The sequence below is a fragment of the Emydura macquarii genome, unplaced genomic scaffold, assembly GCF_026122565.2.
Source record: "Emydura macquarii macquarii isolate MOO-44397 ecotype Brisbane River unplaced genomic scaffold, CSIRO-AGI_Emac_v2 contig_1039, whole genome shotgun sequence".
Taxonomy (NCBI): Eukaryota; Metazoa; Chordata; order Testudines; family Chelidae; genus Emydura; species Emydura macquarii.
Window position 1 is genome coordinate 50,398 of NW_027131176.1, and position 22,839 is coordinate 73,236.

Sequence of the window (22,839 nt, forward strand, 5' to 3'; positions counted from 1 at the left end):
AAGCAACTGCAATAGCATACGGAATGCCATCTATTGCCCCGCTGCAGTTAGGGTATCCCATTGCCACAAAGGCATCCTCTATTTAATGCACGTTTCCAAGAGTCACAGTCCTTCGAAGCAGGATGTAATTAATTGTCTTGCACACTTGTGTGAACGTAAGCCCAATGGTGGACTTCCCAACTCCAAACTGATTAGCAACTGACCGGTAGCAGGCTGGAATTACCAGCTTCCACATAGCGATTGTCATGCACTTCTCCATGGAGAGAGAGCAGCTCTCATTTTGGTGTCCTCGCAGTGCAGTGCAGGGGTGAGCTCCGCACACAGTTCCAGGAAGGTGGATTTGCACATCCTAAAGTTCTGCAGCCATTGCTTGTCATCCCATACATGCATCACAATGTGATCCCACTACTCAGTGCTTGCTTCCCAAGCTCTCTACCAATGGTCCACCATGGCAAGCTGTTTCATGAATGCCAAAAGTAATCTGGTCTTGTTTCTTTTTGGTTACACAGCAGGGCAGGCACCACGGATTTGGAGCTCATGAAATATTGCATGATCAGCTATGTTGTGAAGAGAGTAATGCAGGATCCATCCTTTTAGGCGGTGATAGCAGGCATACAGTAAATAGGAGCTGTTTAAAAATGGCACGAAACGCAGTTGGAAGCCCATGGAATGATGGGACAGAAAAAACTGCCTCATGGGAGGTTGAGCCAGCACCCATGATGCACTGCAAACCACAACGCCTTCCCACAACTCCTAGCTGCAGAAGGTGGCAAGTTGCAGTGGGATAGCTACCCCCAGTGCACTGCTTTTGCTGTTGATGCTAGAGCACCAACCGCAGACATGCTCCACCAACAGATGGAGCTTTGTGTGAACATACACAAGTGATGCAATTATAGTGGTTTATGACTGTCAGTGTAACTTGCGTCAACAAAACTCTGCAATCTAGACAAAGCCTGACACAATGGGAGCCTGGTCCATTACTCGGGGGTTCTAAGTTAATACAAATAATAAACAATTGACTGATCAGCATCGAATTATTATTGAATCAGACGTGCTTAGACAGGGCCCCATTGAGTTTAGTGGGGCTCACACAGGAAAGAAGGTGTCCCTGGGTGGATCCAAAGAGAGGACGGGAGCCGTGCTTGCCTGAAGGTCTTGTGCTTTAATGCCTACACCAGTGATACTCAAACTAAGGCTCAGGAGCCACAAGTAGCTCTTTTAATGTGTCTTCTGTGGTTCTTAGTAGCATATATTAAAACACTGTGTGATTTAATTATTAACCAATCAGTTTTTGATATGTTATTAACCAATTGTAGTTGATAAAATAATAATACATGGTCAGTCATTTTGCTATGAGAATAATATATATAGTAAATGAAAGAATGAATTCACACTACTGTGGCTGTTTTGGGTAATGTTGATTGCTAATTTGGCTCCTGAACCACTGAGGTCTGACTTATCATCTGCCTAGACTGTCCTCCCACCCACATGATTGTTTATATTTGTATATTATTGTTAGTAACATAAATTAGAGGGCAACAGCTAATATTTAATTCAAGGGTAAGATGGTGGGATAAGGAAGATTATTTCTGCATGTCTCCAAGGATTTGATACTTGACCCAGACTCTCCATGTGCCTATCGGCTTGCTGATGCCGGCTACAATGGGCTGTGCATAGAGATAATTTCATTTACTCCATGTTTGGCATGTTAGGACTAAAGGACCTCCCCAGAAGCCCTGATAGATGATAGATCTCTAGTCCAGTGAAATGGATTCTCCAACGGAAAAGATTCCCATTGACTTCAATGGGTTTGGGGCTCCTGTGTTTGAATTTTCCTTGGCTTCCCTAGTGAGTTTTTCCAGAGGGGTAGCCGTATTAGTCTGTATACAGCAAAAACGAGAGTCCTGTAGCACTTTAAAGACTAACACATTTAATTTCTGCAGGCATAAGCTTTCGTGGGCTGTAACCCACTTCGTCAGATGTAAGGAATAAAAATCAGATTGGAGTTTTATATATATATACACATCCAAGGGTAAGTAACAACAATGGGGAAGGTAGATAAAAGCAAAGTCCATTCAGTTGGAGTAGTTTGAATGAATTTGGCTGGTTTCAGTCCCACGGGAGGAAGAGGGTTAATGTGTCATTCCCAGACAGAACGCCGGGGGCGCAGTATCCTCCCCGCGTGACGTAACAAAGGGAGGGCACCGCCCCTTTCCGCCCCACATGGGTGCCCCTCCTGTCCCTTCCCCCCTCCCGCCCGCCGGTTCCTTCCTTCCTCCTTGCTCCGCCCTGCCGCCGGGCAGCTAGTTCGTTCGAAGCCGGCCGGCGAGGCTGGCACAGGCGCGCGGTAGCGATGGGAAGCCGCCGCCGGCTTGCCCTGCTCCCTCGCTCCCTGCAGCCCGCGGCCCTGGGGCCGGAGGGCGGGAGCGCCGCGCAGCTCGGGGTCCCCGCCGCAGAGCCGGGCAGCAGCCGCTGCTGAGCGCCGCCAGCCAGCCCGGGCCGCCGCGCCTAGATGGGCTGCTCCTCCGCCGTGCACGCTGCGGCGCCGGGCGAGGCGCGCCCCTCTCTGCTCCCGCTGCCAGCCGGCCCCGGCTCCATGGCGCTGTGACATCCCGGCACCCAGCCTCGCCGCCGCTGCCGCAGCCAGCCATGGGGGCTTCTGCGGGCAGCCGCGCCGCCGCCGCCGCCTTCCCCCAGGCCGGCCGGAGAGCCGCAGCCATCTCCAGCCTTCTCATTGTGAGTGCTGGGGCGGATGCATGGATGGATGCGGGGCCGCAGGGGGCTGGGGCATGGGGGATGGGTGGATGGCGGGAGGGGCTGGGGCACATGGGGCTGAGGATGGATGGCGGGAGGGGCCGGGGCACATGGGGCTAGGGATGGATAGCGGGAGGGTCTGGGGCATGGGGCTAGGGATGGATGGATGGCGGGAGGGGCGGGGGGAGGGAGGGGGCACATGGGGCTAGGGATGGATGGATGGCGGGAGGGGCGGGGGCACATGGGGAGATGGATGGCGTGGGGGGGGGCAGGGCACATGGGGATATGGATGGCGGGGGCACATGGGGATGATGAAGCACATGGGGCTGAGGATGGATGGCGGGAGGGGCCGGGGCACATGGGGATATGGATGGCGGGGGGTTGGGGGGTGGTTTTGCTGGGGATGCGGATGGGGATGGTAGGGGTCTAGGGCACAGGAGGTGGCTTTTTATGGGGCTGCTGCCGGGGCTGGCTGCGGGGTTCCGACACACGGGGTGGATGTTGCGGGTTACGGGCCGGGGCTCCGCAGGCCGAGGGACCGGCTGTGCGTGGCTGGCGGAGGACGAGGCGCCGGCTGCGCTGAGCCGCGGCCCCCCGGCGCAGCGCGCGGGCTCCTTTGTCCGGGCTGGCCCGGCCCGGCTGCTGCGCGGTGTTCGCCCGGGCCGGCCCGCGGAGGCATTTGTTGTCGCTGCAGTGAGTCATGGCACGATGCCGCCGCCGCTGCTGCTGCTGCAGCGAGACCATGTGAACCCCCCACTCGAGCCGGGGAAGGGTTCCAGCAATTCCCTCTCCCCCCAAGAGGATTGGGGGGGGGGCTGTTCTTGCATCACCCGGCTCCCTGGGGCAGGATTCCGGCGGGAGGCAGCCTGGCAATGGGTGTGGTGTGCGGCTGGATGTGTTGCTTTTGGGGTGGTGAGACGAATGTCTTGATGATGCATTGATGGGTGCGGGTGGGGGGGAGGTGGAAGGGATGTGCTGCTGCTGAGATCTCAGCACAGCTCTGGCACCGTTTTTCTGTGCATGCCTCACACAAATCTACCCAGGGTGGTGTCACTAAGATCAAAGGTGTGTAATGGGGGGTCCCTCTAGGCTGAACATCAGTGGAATCCTTCCTGCCAGCGAGAGGTATTAAACCATGGTATTATCTCCCCAGGGGAGAGGGGCAGAAGCCACAAGACTCGGACAACTAAACTTCTAAAATATTAGATTACATAGTGCAGGGATCAGTCCGGCATTGGCAGGAAAATAGATTGTCCAGTTGTCTAGGCCTCGGCCATTCTCACATCTCTGATAGATGTCAGTCCTTAACCCATACATGTGGCTATTACTGTGAAACTAAAGGCATCAGAAATAAACCCAAACCTAAAGGCATCAGGAAATTTAATAGAGGCCAGTTGAATTAATCCCACACCATTCCAAGCATCCCTCTCTCTATTTGCCAGCCTCATCTTGACACTTAACAGGGCGGCATCTTGCATCCAGCTCTTGCAGGGTTGATCAGGGCTCTGTGGAAGGCTCCCGTGCAAGGTATTTGGAGGAGCCTTGCAGTAGCATGTATTATAAACCCAAGTGAGAGACTGGAATTTCTGGTTTTAATTTGGATTCATAAGGAAGCAATTTTGCTGTCTAGACTTAAGAAATCTTCTGAGGTTGGTAGAGTGAGAGCTCCCTGGATCTGAGCATTGCTGTTGCTATGGCACTGTGTACTCAGTATTATACAGAAGCAATGTGAATTTTTGTTGCAGTCCTTGTACAGAGGGAAGTGAAAATTCACTGCAGCTAAATGCGGTTGGCTGTCTTACATTAGCATCGAACTGTTCTATAGCCTGAGTGCAGAGATCATTTGAATGTTTACTTATACAGGTAAGGCTATAACACGTTGCCTATCCCATATCCCTTCCCAGGAGAAAAAGTAAGTAGGTATGTCAGGATTCATCCAGTTGGATAGTAAATAAATTAGCCATACAGTTCACTGGAGTACATAAGGAATGTGTTCGTTCTTTGATCAGGGTGGGTCTTGGCAAGTCACTGCTGGCCCTACAAGAATCCCTGGGTAAACAAAAGTAAACTAAGATCATAAAGATGTTAAATGGAAAACAGAATTAATTACTTCTTCAGATATAAGAACACTGACTTTTATCCAGTGTCATACCCTTTCAGAAAATAGAAGGTCAAGTTAGGCTCAGAAATGGCCAAAATATGGTCTGTGTCAGGGCGTCATTCTCAGAGTGCTGATCACTTGAATCCCTCTGATATATATAATTTAAACATCTAGGTGAGCAAATTGGGGACTTGCCAAAAAAATAAATAAAATCCAAGAGACACAGAACATGCATTTTACTGCTATCTCCACACATAACAAATGTTTGAGCAAAGTAACCTGTAGTGTAAACACCAAAAACTACAGAGAACAAATGTCCGTTCTCCAGGCTCTGAAACTACTGACAGTGTTTTCCTGGTTAGCACTTGATCATATTTGATAACTTAATTGATTTGCCCGACTAAATGGTTAATGACCCATGTCACCTTATTGTGTTCAAGAAGAAACACATTTACACTGATTCAAGTATAAAATAAAATGCCTGTTCGTAGTTTTTACCGTTGGTACAAACAGTGCAACCTGTTAGTGGTTCTGAAGCTACAGCTGGCAATCTGATCAGGCAATAATTACATCATGTAATGTTCTTGTGTTCATAACTGTTTGCCTGGGTCATTAGTACCTGTGTCATTTTAACATGCAGCAGCCAGTGACTCTTTCAGATTGCTGAAAGCCATGAGTTTTAAAGAAGGAGGGAGCAGCTTAATCTACTTTTCTTTGGTCAATTTTCATACTCTTTTGCCTGAATTCTTCTGTTTTTTGCTTTGTTTCTCTTATCAAGGCAGGGAAGAGGACTTGGGGGTTCTGCTTCATTAGAGGCCTTGGGAGCCTGTTCCTAATGAGGCCAGCTAGAGTGTTGCCATTTATGATGACGGGACAGGATCAGTGCGTACTGTTCATAAAGTGCTATAGAAATGTATAGTTCCCTCCACACTTTTAATAGAGTTCTGTCATTACATTTGTCTCATTTCTGCCATATGAACTAGGGTAGGAACTAACTTTCACAGCTTTTCCTATAGTGTGTTCGTGTCACACATTCTCTTTAGGTGTGGTCTGAATGAGGCCCTGCTACTGTTTTGGCTTATTAGTATGGAACAATTTGGTTGCACATTGCTTAGAATAAGGAAATTTAAGAAGACTGCTGGTAGGTAAGAGCAAAATTCAGGTATTCTCTTTTTTTAAAAAAAAAAGAGAGAAAGAAAGAAAAAAGAAAATCCAACCTAATTAGAATATCTTCAACATTTCTACTCATTTGTTTTCCTTAATAACCTCCCCTTCATTAAACTCAAGTTAAAATAAATAACTTACAGCATATTTATTTCTGTCTGCTGGGTCTTAAGCACAGACTACCTTTGTTGCCTTGCTCCCCTATCTCTTAGGGGTGGAAGAGAGAATCAAAACAGACCTGTAGATTTTGTTCAGGAACGTAATCTGTCCTTGGCATGGGTGTCTTTTTTCCAGACCTGTACTGTAAAGGAAAGCAGGCGTAGTAAGGGAAGTTAAAACCACCACCACCAGGGAAGAGGGAGAGTGTCCATGACTGAACAGAAAACATGTATTCAATGTGTGTCACTACTTTAATACAGGTGACAGGACTTTTGCTTGACTTAAACAGAACTTAGTAGCACAAGTGAAAATGATTTATAGCAGATTGTCCTTGCATAACTGAAACTGCTCAAATGGCTATTTGACAAATGAAAACACACTTTACTTAGTGGATTGTCTAGTTCACTCTGCCCTTGCAGGATTTTCCCCATCAGACATTTACTAACATGGTGTTCAGTTCCGTTGTACATGTGCCAGGTGGTGAGATTTTGCCATTTCCCTCCACAGACAATTCCACAGACGAACAGCTGTAGCATCAAAGTTCACTGCTAACTATAACTCTGTCCTTGCCTACGCTTCAGCTCTTGTTTCTACTAGCTTACTGTCATGTGCCCCCCACTCAGATGGCTTTTTTGTCTCTGTGCTGTCCTAAGTTTACCAGTGCCTTGATCTTCCCTTCGTAACTTTGAGTGTGTGACACCACAGAAATAAGATGACACAGCTGGGTCCTGAGGAGCTTGTACATTGCAAGTGTCCCAAGCCACTTGTTCGGCCAACATTTCCATTGGGATCACTAGCAGATTCGCTTGGTAAGGAGTGAATCGGGTCCTAAATAGGACAAACCCTTACAAAGTTGTAGGGGGAATGAGTAGCAACAGATACAGTAGCTCAGTCCTAGAGAGCTTATCATCTAAGGCCTAGTCCTGTAAACGCTTACTATCGGGTTTAGTGCTTACTGCGATGAGTAGTTGCAGTCAGGGCCCAAGCCTAATTTTTCGGGCCCAGTACCAACTTGTAACACGGGCCCCCTCCCATACACATACAATCTCATGAGCTATGCAAAAAGTTTCAATTCTGAAATTACTGTTACATATTCTACATTTCTGAAAAATGCCCCCCTTTGCTATTTTTGTTTCTATAAATATCCTCAGGCATGATCTACAATTTAGCCTCAATTTTTTCTTCATGGTAATGGGGGTTGCAGCTTGGGCCAGGTCCCCCAGGGCCTCCAGGTCCCCAATAAAATGTACACCTTCTTCTCCCCCCCCCCCCCCCCCCCCCGCCCGCACGTGGGGCCCCTGGTTACAGTGGGACTACTTGCCACAGTAAGTACCCGGCCCAGTTCTGCCAACTGAGCACTAATTTGAGACAAAGAAAACACCTGGTGCTAACAAACATAGCATGCGGGTGAAGAGGAAGGAAGATTGAGGTTGACAACAAGCCTGAGGATGCTCTGGTAGTTCAGACGGGTAATGCACATGTCCGTTTCAGTTTTATTGCTAACTCTTAGGGTTTCTGACTGACGAGCTTTGTTATCTTGCCTATGCCTTTTCGGAACTTGGGCAAGAGAGCAAAAGTAAAGAGTCTTCAGTACATAGGGTTCAGTGCAACACCCCACAGTGGGAGACAAGACCAGGCAAGAAGGGGGCTGAGCAGGGAGCATGTGAGAGGGAGTAGGTAGAAAAGGGCAGAGTTATGCAATGGAATGAAGGTGAGGGTGACAAGTTTGATGTGGAAAGAAACAGGAGCTAGTGAAGGGAATCAAGTAGGGAGTGGCATGGCCAGAGCTGATGGAAACCTCGTATCTAGTCTGAATTTCCTCCTTTCCCAATTTCACCCAGTTAGTCCTTGGTAAAGCTCCCTTGTGTCGCTCCCTCTCTGTTGCCTTTGATGTTTAAACCCTTTAAAATATTTGAATGGATTTGAAACTCATGGCAGTACATCTTTTGATATGAGAGACGTTCTGCCATATACTGCATTACGACCGACCTGTAACTGCTCTTCCAAATGTAAACCAGCTCTTTTTATGGTGGAAAGAGTTGGGGTGTCAACTCTTATTCACACTGGATGCAGAATGCTTTTTTCCACTGCTCATGGCAACTTCAGCAGGCATACCAGGTACTAAGGGCAGTGCTGAAGCAACAACTTGAAATCTGATATATTGACTACAGGTGTCTTGCACAAGGTACATTTTCCTCAGTTTTTCTCACCCTATCCACCCTTTGGTATTTGTTTGGGTAATTAATTGGATTACGCTTCAAGTTTCAGTTCATTATACTATGCTCCTGCAACTGTTGATATTAGAATATTACTTGGGTCATCTAGTTAGATCTGGTTTTTACATTACTAAGCAAAGTAATGGGAATGAGGAATCTGTTATCAACACTGACTTAATTTTTAACTAATGTCCTTTTGTAGCTCTTGGCTGTCGCGTTAAAAGATCCAAGTGATGACACATGCTAAGTGACACAAGCATGGTTAGCTTTGCGCGCTGAGGGGGTGAGGGGTGTAGAACAGAGCTGAATAACTTTTGGACACTATACAGCACTGGCATCCAAACCATTACCGTGAGCTTTTCTGACTGTTGGCCTGCATTCCCTCATCCTACTCTGGTACCCAACTACCGGCCTCTAACTGGCTGTGAGCTTGCGCTATTCAGAGTTCTTGTCTCCCCGCCAATTAGTGCAAAGACAGGTGACTGGAAGACTGTTCAGTGTTTGATACAGCTGTGTGTGTGTGTTAATCTGGCAAATTGGTACAAGTGCATACAATACCAGAATCCCTGCTGTGTGCTTGCTCTACTAATACTTACTAGCTCTATTTTAATCTATAGAAATGCTCCTACGTTCCGGGTAAATGCACAATAAATAAAATGACACATTTACATTTAAATGGAGCTCGTGTTGATTTAAAAAATGCCATACACAGGCTGCTTGCTTCTTCCTCTAGAAGTGTAATTGTCTATACAAAGGCTTCAAGTCTGTAACAATCATGTAATAAAATGGTTTTGTGACATGGACCGTCAGTGAGATTTCTCTCACCCTCCCTTTTAACAACTACATGTTGCAGACATTTCTGAGCATGGTTTGTCCCCATTCCACTATAACAGTGTATGGGGGGGAGGGAGGGCACAGAGGGGAAATCTCATAGTTATCTATATGGCCGACTGGAAGGACCACGGGAGTAGGATGAAAACAAGGAAATACAGAGTGAAGGCGACCCCCCCCACACCCTTAACTCTGCCCTCTTTGAGCAATGCCCCTTATGCCCATATCTCTCTCACACATACTCTGCATTGTCACTAATGGACAGGCGCTACCTGCACATGATGCCCGACATTCAAACACTGAGCCTAATCTCGCCCTCCATCCCCCCCATGACGCTTGTAAAATTTAACAATTATTTCATACCCTTTTACAACTCCTTCACAGGGCTTGCACGTGGGACATCATCTAACCCTATACTTCCCCCTACCCATTATTAAGTCCACAGACTGGTCTTATATCCCACCTCACTATGAGATTGTCTCATGTCACAGTCACAGCTCTTCAAAGATGCCCACCTAATTCTTATACCGTTCAGTACAACTACACTTAACATGGTGATTGCAGCTGGAGTACATGCAGATAATTCTCAGTGGCTCTTGCCAACTCCAGGGGGCCAGCGTTAAGCTTGTGTGGGTGCTTATCTTAACTGTGTATTTTGTGCTTTTCGGAAGTTTGAGTTTCTCTGAATTTGATGTTTTGGAAGGGCATGTGCTGTCACCAAGTAACCTTAACTCTTCCTTAATGACATTTTTTCCACTTAATAGTGTCTTATCATCTGAACTGTGTCAACTAGCAAGCCTCACTGCGGGGTGAGCTTGCTCGCGCTCTCTCTCTGCAACACCCCATTCCCCCAATCCTCGGGGCAAGATTCATCCCACTTTAGGCTCTGGAAATGTTGGGAGGTATAGCAGAGTAAGTCCAGAACATTAAAGGCAACTTCTGTATTCTTATTTAAACCTAGAGCCACCTCAAAAACAAGGAGTGAGTGCGAACAAGGGACTAATGAGCCACTTACAATTTGTTTTGCAATATGTATCTAAAGCTGTTATGATCTAGTTGACAGGGCGAAGTGGCTGGGCCAAATCTCAGTGGTGCTGTGACCCCATGTAGCAGGAGCGCCAGGTCACAACTCCTGAAGTGGGGAGCTGAGCCCAGACAGAGCTCCATGGGACAAGAGCCGCTTGAACCAGGAATTGGGGTGGCAGGTCAAAGTTGGACAGTCCTGTGAAACCCAGGACTGTTAGAGAGATGTTCTGCTTTTGCCTCATCTTTACTGTGGTATGACAATTACAGCCACAGGTCAGCCTTAACTCTTGACATTCTTGGCTCTTATTGGTGTCACTGCTTTAAACACTTCTAGTTATTAAAAGAAAAGCTATGGAAGATCCAAAATAGCAAATGGGTTAAAAGCTCACCATCTGCTCCTATTTAAAAAAAAAAAAATCAACTCAACTCAAGTGCAAACACATTACTGATACCATATATCTTGAATTTGGCACCTATGCAGCCTGAAATCAACCCAAGAGCTTCAATTCAAGTTGACTCAAACTTCTGTTCCTTTTTTTTTAGCTGTCAGGAAATGGTGATTGGTTAAAGTACATTAAAGGGACACTGTTAGGTTAGATAACCCTGGTGGTCCTTTCTAACCCTATGATTCTATGATAATTCAAACTTTATGGAGATTCTTTTAAAAAAATCCAATTTCTGAGCTCTCCTGCTGAACAGTGTGTTTTGAGCACCTACTTGTAAAAAAAATTTTAAAAAATTGTAAGGGTTTTTTCTGCTCCCCTGTTTCCAAAGTACTTCCATCAAGGGAGAAGCTCACTGTACAGCAATGAGAGAGTGAAACTAACTACATGCAAAAGCGCTGTCAAATTCACAAACTAAAACTAAAGAGATTTACTAATGTTACTGAGGGAGGCACAGCATCTTCAGATAAACCTTGACAGAGTCCCTCCTTAAAAGCGATATTGTAGCATAAACTAAAGCAGTACAGATGTTAATGACAAAGATTTTATAAACTGGCTGTCCTGAGACTGAGCTGAAAATCTGATACACCTAAAGTGCCTCTGACACTTGGGAAAAACTATAAGCATTTGACTTTTGTTTAAAAAAAAAAAAAAGGGGGGGGGGGGGGCTTGGAACATAATTGGGCTTTTGTTCCCTCCCCCGACCTGGATATTTACAGTCTCTAGGCTCAGTTCTGCAAACCTGCCATTTGGGCAACCTCCATTGTCTGCAGTGATAGTTAAACATGGGGAAGGGAGACCTGTCATACTGCCTGATATGGGACACAGCTAAGAGCACCAGGCTCAGGTCAGACTGCCAAAATACCTGGCATGTATCCCAAACTGGTGTTATATTCTATCATAAGCTTTCACCAAGCAGGTAACAAATGTGTGCTTCCAAAATACTATACGAGTTGTTATGAAGCCACAGACAGTCCCTGTCAGGCCCCCTGTCCCCTCATGTATTACCCAGACAAACCAGACTTCTGTGATAAATTATTATTAAAATCAAGAATCACATGTATTCGGTTCTTCCAGTTCCAAAGAACCAGACACGCATCACATGTCAAAATATACTTCAGATCTTACCCAACAACCACGCTGGTAGCCAATCCTTTGTTAACTAAAACTAGATGTTTATTAATATTAAAAAAAAAAAAAAAAAAAAAAAGAAGAGTTAAGAGGTTAAAATGAATCACCTACATTACAATAGATTTCAGAGTTTGTAGATCAAGATAATAGTGAGGTTAAATCTGCCAGTTTGTAATAAGTCTCTCTGGTACATCCAGAAGATTAGAGTCCAAATGACAGTTTAGATGTAGAGTCTGTTAGTCTTTCCATGAATCTGTCAGGGCATCCCAAGGATCTCCCTCCAATGGCTCAAACTTTCCCTGTTAAAGTTCAGCAGACCAGAGAGGCAGGATTGTGCCCAAGGTTTTTTTAATAGCTGAAATGCTGCCAAGTGTTTTGAGCACAGCATGTGTCCAAGGATTCCTCTTTGTTGAGCCCACAATGACCCACCTTTGAAGTTGACATTCTATTTCCTATGCGTACACAGGCGCAATCCAGCTACACTGATTTACATAAGGTAATTACCGGTCATTTGTTTTAACAGGGATAGATAAACTGAAGACAATATAGGTAATGTTTATTAGATTTATACAGTATATACACATCTTTGATCTTAAGGTTAATTAGAGTTACAGGATATAGCCAGACATAAATATGCACACAGCTTCTTCCTTGATCTCAAATGAATGGGCCTAGCCTATTAACCCCTTCTAACATCTCTTTGATGGGAGGGGGGTCTTCTATCACGGTAGTGTCCACCCCCTTGAGAGGCAGTAGCAAGGTTGACGGAGGATTCTTCCATCTTCCAATCTTCAGTACATCTTTTGGGATGTGTTTTTCACACTCCTGAGCTATGGCAGCTAGGCCAGTCTAAGTTTTAGATGTAGACCAGGTCCAAATGTGATGTTTCCCTGTCTGTAGCAAGAGACTTTTTTATCTCTGTATCAGGGAGGAGGAGAAACATTTTATCCAGTCCTTTATTTGCAGTCAATGTACAGTATATGTAATTTACTCTTCCTTTGTATGTCTGTTTACATACATCTTTATTGAAAAATAAGAGACTAGTCTCTGGGGGATGAACAAGGAGCAGCTTTGTGTTGTCAGGTGAATCGCTTAATGTACAGTAACTGGCATGTCAGCTGAAGCATCCTTGTCATTTTCTGTACACAAGTAATTGCTCCTTTATAAAAATATTGTGTTTTGTACAAATTTTTGGCCATAAATTATTTAGCAGAGGAAATGTAAATGTGCTAGCCTGAGCAAACGTTTGCAGGAAGCTAGAGACTGCACCAAAAATGATGCAGTATAACTGGTATCTTTTTTGCAGAATCATGTTTGTTGGGTTTTTAAATGTATTCTCCTTGGCTGATAGGTAGCAGAGCAAGAGCAAATAACCATCTAGTTCAGCAAAGTGATGTATGTCTCCAGCTATTAGATTCAAACACATTGGTTTTATTGGCCTCAATACCAATATTCCTTTTGGTATTTAATTAAATCTTCACCAGTGTAATAACTGGACTCCCAAACTTGATTTCTAAAGAAGTGGTTTTCAATCTGTGGTCCATGGACCCCGGGGTGTCCGCAGACTAGGCCTAAGATTTCCAAATGGTCCGCACCTCCATTCAAAACTTTTTAAGGGTCTGCAAATAGAAAAAAATTGAAAACCACTGTTCCCAAATAATTTTGACTTTGATTTATTTATCAAGCTTCTCCATGTTGTAACTATTTGAAAATTGTCCTCTAGAACTTTGCACACCTCACATTAAATCTTGTAGTGGGGTTTGGTGTGGGAACATGCTTCCCCACTGATACTCTTCTCTCAGTTCTGATTTAATTATTTTTTTGTTTGTTTGTTTTCCATTGGCACCTCTTATGTGAAATCTGTGGGAGACTTGGTACATTTGCCAGCACTTGAAGAGTGAAAGTTGGGGCGGCCAAATGGGGATGAATAGGGGAGGAAATCCTGGACACAAAGTTAAAGTAATTCTTGAAGAATGATTCACCATCCCAGTCTAGCCAGAACCAAATCCTAGTTTGCTTCATGGCAATTCAGTGCCTTAAAAACTTGGATGTCAGCCCACAGAACTGGGAAATTGAATCCCTCCTCCCTTTAAAATGATTTTTAATTCATTTTAACAGTGCATTTCTGAGAGAGAGGCATTTCATTAAGACATTGACTTTCAAATTAGCATGGTAGATTATGGGGCTAAAACTCTAACATAGTGGCACATGTAAACACAACCCTATTATCTAGCATGAGTCTTATTCCATAGTGTGAAAAATCTAATAACATAACCCAGTTATAAAACACTTGTGTGGAGTTCTGCCTATCCTGCACATGAATGAATGTAAATCTCTGGCCCAATTGCTGATGAGTTTGTAAACTTCTCCAGCCCTATGTCTGGGGCTGACCTGTATCTTAGCACAATTTCCTCAGCATCTGCTGTGGTCCCCAGTAGAGAGGCATTCAGTTTATGCTTAAAACTTAAGTTATATCTATATTACAAAGACTACACCAGCATGTCTGTCAGTGTAGCTATACTGGCATCACCCCATAGCATAGGCACAGTGCATGCTGATGGAAGAGCTTTTCTGTCCATGTAGGAACGCCACCTCCCCCAAACAAAGTTTGCTTGTTTTATTGGAATCCCTCTTCTATCGAGCTAGTTGTGTCTACACTGGGGGTTACGTCAGCATAACTATGTCGGTGAGAGTTGGTGTGTGTGTGGTTTCCTGACAGCGGTAGCTATGTTGACCTAACAGAAGTGTAGACCAAGCTGTAGTTGAAATTATCTTAGAATGTAAAACTAATGTGAATTCCCCCGTCCTGGGTAGTAAGTGCATATTGCTGAAATTGAGGGTGTTTAAAAACAACTTGCAGGTCATCTAGTCTTATTTTGGTTGTGATCCCTTCAAGGGTATGAAGTCATGCTTACACTGCTTTTCAGACAGACTAAATGTAAAGTGCTATAAGCGTGTTCATATCAAAATGACTTTATAGTCGACTCCGTGTTGCATCCACGCACCGGCTAGATCCTATACATCTTCAAAACCCATTCTCTCCTCTGCATCCCGTTCTGCTAAATCCCGAACCACATTGGCCACTTCTCCCCTGAATACTAGAACTTTATTCTGGTCCCTCACCTGTCCAGTCTACCCTATGTTGCTGGAGGCAGCTGGGCTGTTCTCACTACTGTACAAGAAGCAGGAAGTTACCTTGGATGGCACTCCAACTTTAACCAAATACTTGTTGGTGAAAGGATAGATCTGGTATAGGGCTCACTATTACAATTTACTAACACCTTGCATATTTCTCTTTTTCAGGTACTTGTGTTTTTTGGCACTACTGTTAATGCTCAATCAAAACTGACTTCTGAACGGAATGCCATAAGCCTCTCCTCTGGCAAATATCACCACCTTGACCATGCCACAAACAAAGAGGTGATCTGTGACAAATGTCCAGCAGGAACCTATGTGTCTAAGCATTGTACAAAGATAACCTTAAGAGAGTGTAACCCTTGTGCAGATGGGACCTTTACTAAGCATGAGAATGGTATAGAGAGATGTCATGTCTGTCAGAAACCTTGTGAACTGCCAATGGTTGAGAAAACGCACTGTACTGCCTTGACTGACCGCGAGTGCATTTGCCCTTCCGGTACATTTCAGCTTAATGATACCTGCATCCCTTATTCAGTCTGCCCAGTTGGCTGGGGTGTGCGAAAGAAAGGAACTGAGACTGAAGATGTTAGATGTAAACCATGCTCTCGTGGTACCTTTTCTGATGTGCCTTCAAGTGTGATGAGATGCAAAACGTACACTAACTGCTTGGAGAAGAACATGGTGGTGATAAAGTCCGGAACAAAGGAAAGCGATAACATCTGTGGGTTTCCATCATCTCTTCCTAACACAATTATGTCTTCAATGAGCCCAGAAGAGGATGATGTAAACTATGAAGTTCTGTCGACCAGTTATCTTCCTGAAGGTAGATTTCTCCCACTAAAAAGATAGCTATACCTTAAGCCTGTTATGTTGCTGCAGTGAAGCAAGAATCCAACTATCCCTGGACCCAGTTGCAAAGCTGGGCTCCTTGATGCTGTTGAAAAGGCAGTTGCTCTTGCACTATTGATGGGTTCAAACTGCTGATACTGTCTAAGGCTGTAACACAGTTTGGGAACACACTTAAAAAGCAGTTCATGCCCATCTATATTAAATCAACATATTAGAACTGGGAGGAGTTTGTTTCAACAGTGGTTTCTGCAGGAGAGTTGGAAGCTTAAAACTGTAACTCCCTGGAAACTATATGTCCTCTCCCAATAGAATTTGTATATGGCTCATGATGGCCTGTCTTAAACTGAGCTGTTCTGGTATTTCTATTAGATCTGGAGTGAAATGTCCTTATCTTGCTTTAACATGATCAAAAATACAAAATGCTCTCTATCCCTATCAAATACTTCTTGTTTTGACTATACAAATTGTCTGAAAAGAATTCCTCAGTGATTTAGCAGAGTAAAGCTGAGCATTATACAAAAAAATTACTTGGTGTGCATTTAGCATAGACTTTTTAGAATTGACTAATTTTTGGGGTGTCAGTGGTTGGGATGCTCAACTGGAGATGCCTTAAAGGGACCTAATATTCAGAAGGTGGGTGTTCAGTGCTGTCTTAAAATTAGGCCACATTAATGATTCTGAAATTGGGTGTTCTCCCACTGAGGCACTCCAAATTTCTAGGCACTCTCAAACCTTGTCCATTATGTTCACATTTTCTTTCCCGTTACATTATTAGCAATTACTATGCAATAGCCTTAATTTGTGGCTCTCAAATGTGGACAAGATTCATATCATGTTTACAGACAAACCGAGGCAGAGGTTCAATAACTTTTTACAGAAAGTTACAGCCAGTCACTGGCAAGACTGGGCATAGAAACAATCTCAGAAATCCTAGCCTTGTGAGCACTGTATTAGGCTACAGTCCCTACTATGCCATCCGTTGCTTTTCTTTTACAAGGCTTTTAATTCATAAGATTGACTAAAAATTGAGGGCTGTCACTAATGCATGAATCTATTCATGGTAGAAAAATAACTGAGATTGGTAAGGAAAATACACCTTAAAAGAACACAGTCTATTTAAAAGTCATGCTTTGTGAACAAACAACCTCAAGCCTCTCCTAAGAACAACTATGCTCCTGAAATGAATAATTTCCCTGCAGCTACTTATGCTATTTTACTGTCTGCATTTCTATTACCAAAATCAGTTAAGTCAATTTCAGTTTGAATTTTAACTACTGCAATATTTGGGTTACAAACATGGGAGAATGCCTTAGTAGTTTAGAAGCTTTCTTATTGCCCATAAGCTCTGTGAAAACTGTGTGGCTTTATTTTTAAAAAAGAATCTATAACTTGGGCTGGAAATAAATTGACAACATCCCTCTAATCATCCAGCAGTCTTTAATGAGGAGTTTCCACGAATCCAATGTCTAACAAAGTAAGGCCAAAATAATTAGAGATAAGGTGAGCAGACTGGTGTGTAAAACACAAACTTTGTGTTATTCTTATTTCTTATGTAGTTAAAAAGTCCTAGACAAGTAGATGCCCCTCAAATCTGTGTTTTGGACCTTGAAAGGAAGCTTTGCAAGTTGGGGGTCTTTGTGTGGCTTAAGATTTAAAAAAATAAACAAAATATCCCCCATGGTCCTCAAGTTTTGCTGTCCTTCACAGGTGTCAACTCTTCAGTTCCCAGCTTTGCTGCCTCTCCTAGACCAAATATGTACAACGGCATGATAGAACCAACAGACATTTACAACAAAACCTCAGCGAATGAGACGGATGGTGTCAACATGACCACCTCAAACTCCAGGGCTACCAATCACCAGCAAAACGATTACCACAAACACAGCCCGTCAGTTCTGAAACTGCAGCCAGCAATGGAGATGACAAGCAGTGAAAAATCAAGCATCCCCTACATGCCCCCCAAGAGAGGACCGCCACGGCAGAATGCCCACAAGCATTTTGATATCAATGAACACTTACCGTGGATGATCGTCCTGTTTCTGCTGCTAGTTCTTGTGGTTATAGTGGTGTGCAGTGTTCGGAAAAGCTCGCGGACTCTGAAGAAGGGTCCTCGGCAAGATCCCAGTGCCATTGTGGAAAAGGCTGGTCTGAAAAAATCCATTACTCCAACCCAGAACAGAGAGAAGTGGATCTACTACTGCAATGGGCACGGTGAGTAGTAGCAACCAAGAAACTAACTGCGGGGGGAATGCAGCAGTTATACAAGGAATAGTGTCCCTTGCTTGATTCTTTGTTGGTTGCAGACGCCATTGATCTGCAACGATCACGTTTAGTGAGTCAATCAAAAGTTTCTACCCTACAGTATTCATCCAAAGCAAGCCAAATCTTCACCCCACATTCCTGATCCTCACTATATACCATTCCTAAGGCTTCACATTTCCCTCCAGCTTTTTCCCTCTTTTGCCTGCTTCCCTTCCATTTTCTCCACTTGCTGTTCCTGAACTGTTTCTCCAGAAATGGAAGTAGAGGAGATGTCTTCTGTGTCACCCATCCTGACTGCTTCCCTCAAAGGAGAATCTGTCCTTTTCCTTGCTTTTTCCCCCCCACCTGCACCCTTGTTAGGAGAATACTGAAGAGGGCATATGCACACTTTTTCCTTCTTCCATGTCCCTATTGTTCTTGCCACTTAAATGTACATCTGACTCCCCTTCTTCTGTACTCGCGTGCTTAAATACAGATGCTAGAAGTCGAAATACTAAGATAGGTGAACTTGAGTGCCTGGTATCAAATGAGGATATTGATATCATAGTTATCACAGAAACTTGGTAGAATGATGATAATCAATGGGACTTGGTAATATCAGGATACAAAATATATAAGAATGATAGAGTAGATCACATTGGTGGGGGAGTGGCACTATAAGTGAAAGAAAGCATAGAGTCAAATATAGTCAAAATCTTAAATGAATCAAACTCTACCATAGAATCTCTATGGATAGAAACTCCATGCTTGAATTATAAGTGTATAGCAATAGGAATATATTACCGACCACCTGACAAGGATGGTGTCAGCAATTGTGAAATGCCCCTGGGTACAGTTAGAGAGCTACAAAAACAGAAAACCCAATAATAATAATAATATAATAATAATAATGGGGGATTTTAGTCATCCCCATATTCATAGTCCTAGAACATTAAGGTTGGAAGGGACCTCAGGAGGTCATCTAGTCCAACCCCCTGCTCAAAGCAGGACCAACCCCAACTAAATCATCCCACCACGGCTTTGTCAAGCTGCACCTTAAAAACCTCTAAGGATGGAGATTCCACCATCTCCGTAGGTAACCCATTCCAGTGCTTCACCACCCTCCTAGTGAAAAAGTTTTTCCTAATATCCAACCTAGACTTCCCCCACTGGAACTGGAGACCATTGCTCCTAGTTCTATCATCTACTACCACTGGGAACAGCCTAGCTCCATCCTCCCTGGAACACTCTTTCAGGTAGTTAAAGGCTGCTATTGACTGGCTAAATGTCATCTCAGGCCTGAATGCAGAGATACAATTTCTAGACATCATTGACTGCTTCTTGGAACGGTTAGTCCCTGAAGCCCACAAAGGCAGAGGCAATTCTTGATTTAGTTCTAAGTGGCGCATAGGATCTGGTCCAAGAGGTGAATATAGCAGAACTACTCAGTAATTGTGACTATAATGTAATTAAATTTAACATCCTTGTGGGGAGAGGGGAGGAATACCAAAGAAACTCACCACAGTAGCATTTTACTTCAAAAGGGGGAATTACATAAAAATGAGAGAGCTAGTCAAACAGAAATTGAAAGGAACAGTCACAAGAATGAAGTGTCTACAAGCTGCATGGAAATTATTTTAAAATACCATAATAAAGGCTCAAACTAAATGCATACTTTTTTTTTTTTAATTTGGGGTAAGAGGACCAAAATAACGCCACCATGCCTAAACAGCAGAGTAAAAGAGGTGGCTAGAGGCAAAAAGGATTCCTTTAAAAAGTGGAAGTTCACACTTCCTTCTTGTTTTTCTTGGTAGGTTTGAACTCTGGAAAGCAAGTGTAAACTAGAATTGAACAGGCCAAAAAAAGAACCTAGCAAAAGATAAGTGTTTTGCTGTTAGTTTTATATGTGCATCAGAAGCAGGAAGACTGCCAAACTATCACTGGACAATCAAGGTGCTAAAGGAGCGCTCAAAGAAAATAAGGCAATTGTGGACAAGCTAAATTAATTCTTTTCATCAGTCCTCACTGCAGGGTTGTGAGGGAGATTCTCACACCTGAGCCATTCTTTTTTAGGTGACAAATCTGAGGAACTGTTCCAGCCTGAGGTGTCAAGAGAGGAGGTTTTGGAACAAATTGGTAAATTAAAAAGTAATAAGTCACAAGGACCAGATGGTATTCATCCAAGAGTTCTGAAAGAACTCAAATATGAAATTGTGGAAATACTAACTGATATGTAACCTACTGCTTAAATCAGCCTCTGAACCAGATGACTGGAGGATAGCTAATGTAACACTGATTTTTAAAAAAGCCGTTAAAAAAGCAGTGATCCTGGCTGGGGAGTCTAACTTCAATATCAGGCAAATTGGTTGAATTTATAGTAAAGAACAGAATGATCAGAGACACAGATGAGCACAATATGTTGGGGAAGAGTCAACACGACCTTTTGTAAAGGGAAATCATGCCTCACCAATTTATTTGAATTCTTTAGTGTTGTCAACAAACATGTGGACAAGGGTGATCCAGTGGATTTGGTGTGCAGAAAGTCTTTGACGAGGTGCTCACAAAAGGCTCTTAAGCAAAGAAAGGTGTCCTGGGATAAGGGGGAAGATTCTCTCATGGATCAGTAGCTGGTTAAAAGATAGGAAACTAAAGGTACAAATAAATGGTCCATTTTCATAAGGGAGAGATGTAAATAGCAGGGTCCCCCAAGGATCAGTAATGGAACTAGTATTGTTCAACATATTCATAAATGATCTGGAAGAAAGAGTGAACAGTGACGTGGCAAAGTTTGCAGACTATACAAAATTACTTGAGATAGTTAAGTCCAAAGCAAACTGCAGAGTTTCAAAGGGATCTCACAAAACTAGGTGACTGGGCAATAAAATGGTAGATGAAATTCAGTCTTGATAAATGCAAAATAATGTGCATTGGAAAACATCCCAAGGATACATACAAAATGATGGCGTATAAATTAGCTGTTACTACCCAAGAAAGAGATCTTGGAATCATCATGGGTAGTTCTCTGAAAACATCTGCTCAAAGTGCAGCTGCAGAGAAAAAAGCTAACAATGTTTGGGATCATTTGGTAATAAGACAGAAGATATCATAATGACATTTCCAGAGGGGTAGCCGTGTTAGTCTGTATACTGCAAAGACAACGAGAGTTCTGTGGCACTTTAAAGACTAACAAATTTAATATTTGCAGACATAAGCTTTCGAGAGACTTAGCTCTCTTCTTCAGATGCAGTAATACAGAAAATAGGTAACACAGAGGTATCATATAGGAATCCAGGTGCATTGAGAACAATGGGGGAGGTGGAATCCGGTACTTAAGACCTAATGACGAACATTGAGTAGGAGATGAGAATGGGTGGGCAAAGTAATTTACCTTCGGTAGTGAGACAGCCATTCCAAGTCTCTGTTTAAACCCAGTTTGAATGTGTCACGTTTGCAGATGATTTCTAATTCAGCAGTTTCTCTTTGAAGTCTGTTTTTGGAGTTTTTTTGGAGAAGTACAGCAACTTTCAGGTCAGAGACAGAATGCCCTGGGGAATTAAAGTGTTCTCCCACTGGTTTATGGATGTTTGTTATTTTTTATGTCTGATTTGTGTCCATTTATCCTTGTGCGTAGTAATAGTCCAGTTTGGCCAATGTACATGGCAGAGGGGCATTGCATTACAGACAGCCCCCCAACCTAAAGCAAATACTCACCAGCAACCATACACCCTACAAAAAATCCTACCCAGGGATAGGTCCCTGCAACAAACCCCGTTGTCAGCTCTGCCCACACATCGTCTCTAATGACATCATCACTGGTCCTAACCACATCAATCACACCATAAGGGGCTCATTCACCTGCACATTCACTAATGTTATATATGCCATCATGTGCCAGCAATGCCCCTCGGCCATGTACAAGTTCTCCAGTTATTTTAAAATCTTGCTTTTTGGGGGGAGGGGAAGAGCACTTGTAAATCATTCTTGTAACAAAGGCATATTGGTGTGAAATGCCGAGCTGACTGGCTGATATTATGGCTTGCATTTGTCATAAATGACTTCATTTGAAACTTCATTGCTTAGTAATGAAGACAAAATGAACAGAAACCAATTAATATTTTGTTTTATTGGGAATGCAGACAAAATCATTTTGTGTATAACTAGAACAGACTGCTTGTTAATTCTGATATGGTTGGTGGCTTGCAACAAAGATGTCTTGGTGACATAGAACTAATTTCTTCAGTAGGGTTGTGTCCAAATTCCTTTCTGCTTTTTTTTTACATGGAAGGTCTGGCTTTGATGAACTGATCAGTTGGAAAATAGATGCCTCTGTATTTCCACTTCATTGTCTTCTATCCTTTCATTAAATTAACTCCTCACAGAACTGAGGAACCTCAGAACCTCTCTCCTCCTAAATTCAGTGTTTTTTGTAAGTACATGGAGAATCAACTGATCCCATACTAAGCTTTCTTATTCCCGAATATGTTTCCTTGTCATCAAGCAAAGCAGCAGCAATAAAAGCAGTCAAGTTCTTGAACTCTTGACCCAACTCCTCATGGCACTGAGCCTCAGTTGCTAAAACATTTGTGAACCTCAATAACAGTGCTTCATGTTTTTACTTGAAAGTGGTTCATGTGAGATACAGATTCACTGAGGGATTAAAAATATGGAATTCCAAAATACCAGGTCACGCTTGCAGAATCACACTTTAAAACCCAATTCTCTCTGCTTCCACTGAACACTGTGCTGTTGACTGGGCTGTTTCCAGCAAGTGTACTTCTTGTTTGCT

At 43.6% G+C, this 22,839-nt stretch overlaps 1 protein-coding gene across 1 annotated transcript in view; it reads left to right on the plus strand.

The window, feature by feature from the left end:
• Nucleotides 1–2,216: 2,216 nt before the first annotated feature.
• TNFRSF21 (TNF receptor superfamily member 21) overlaps nucleotides 2,217–22,839 on the plus strand; it is a 71,378-nt gene continuing 50,755 nt past the window's right edge. Inside the window, exons 1-3 of the mRNA XM_067544908.1 lie at nucleotides 2,217–2,736; nucleotides 15,129–15,786; nucleotides 17,520–18,023. Coding sequence (XP_067401009.1) covers nucleotides 2,650–2,736; nucleotides 15,129–15,786; nucleotides 17,520–18,023 — 1,249 coding nt within the window. The 5' untranslated portion in view covers nucleotides 2,217–2,649. The remainder of the gene's footprint in view (nucleotides 2,737–15,128; nucleotides 15,787–17,519; nucleotides 18,024–22,839) is intronic.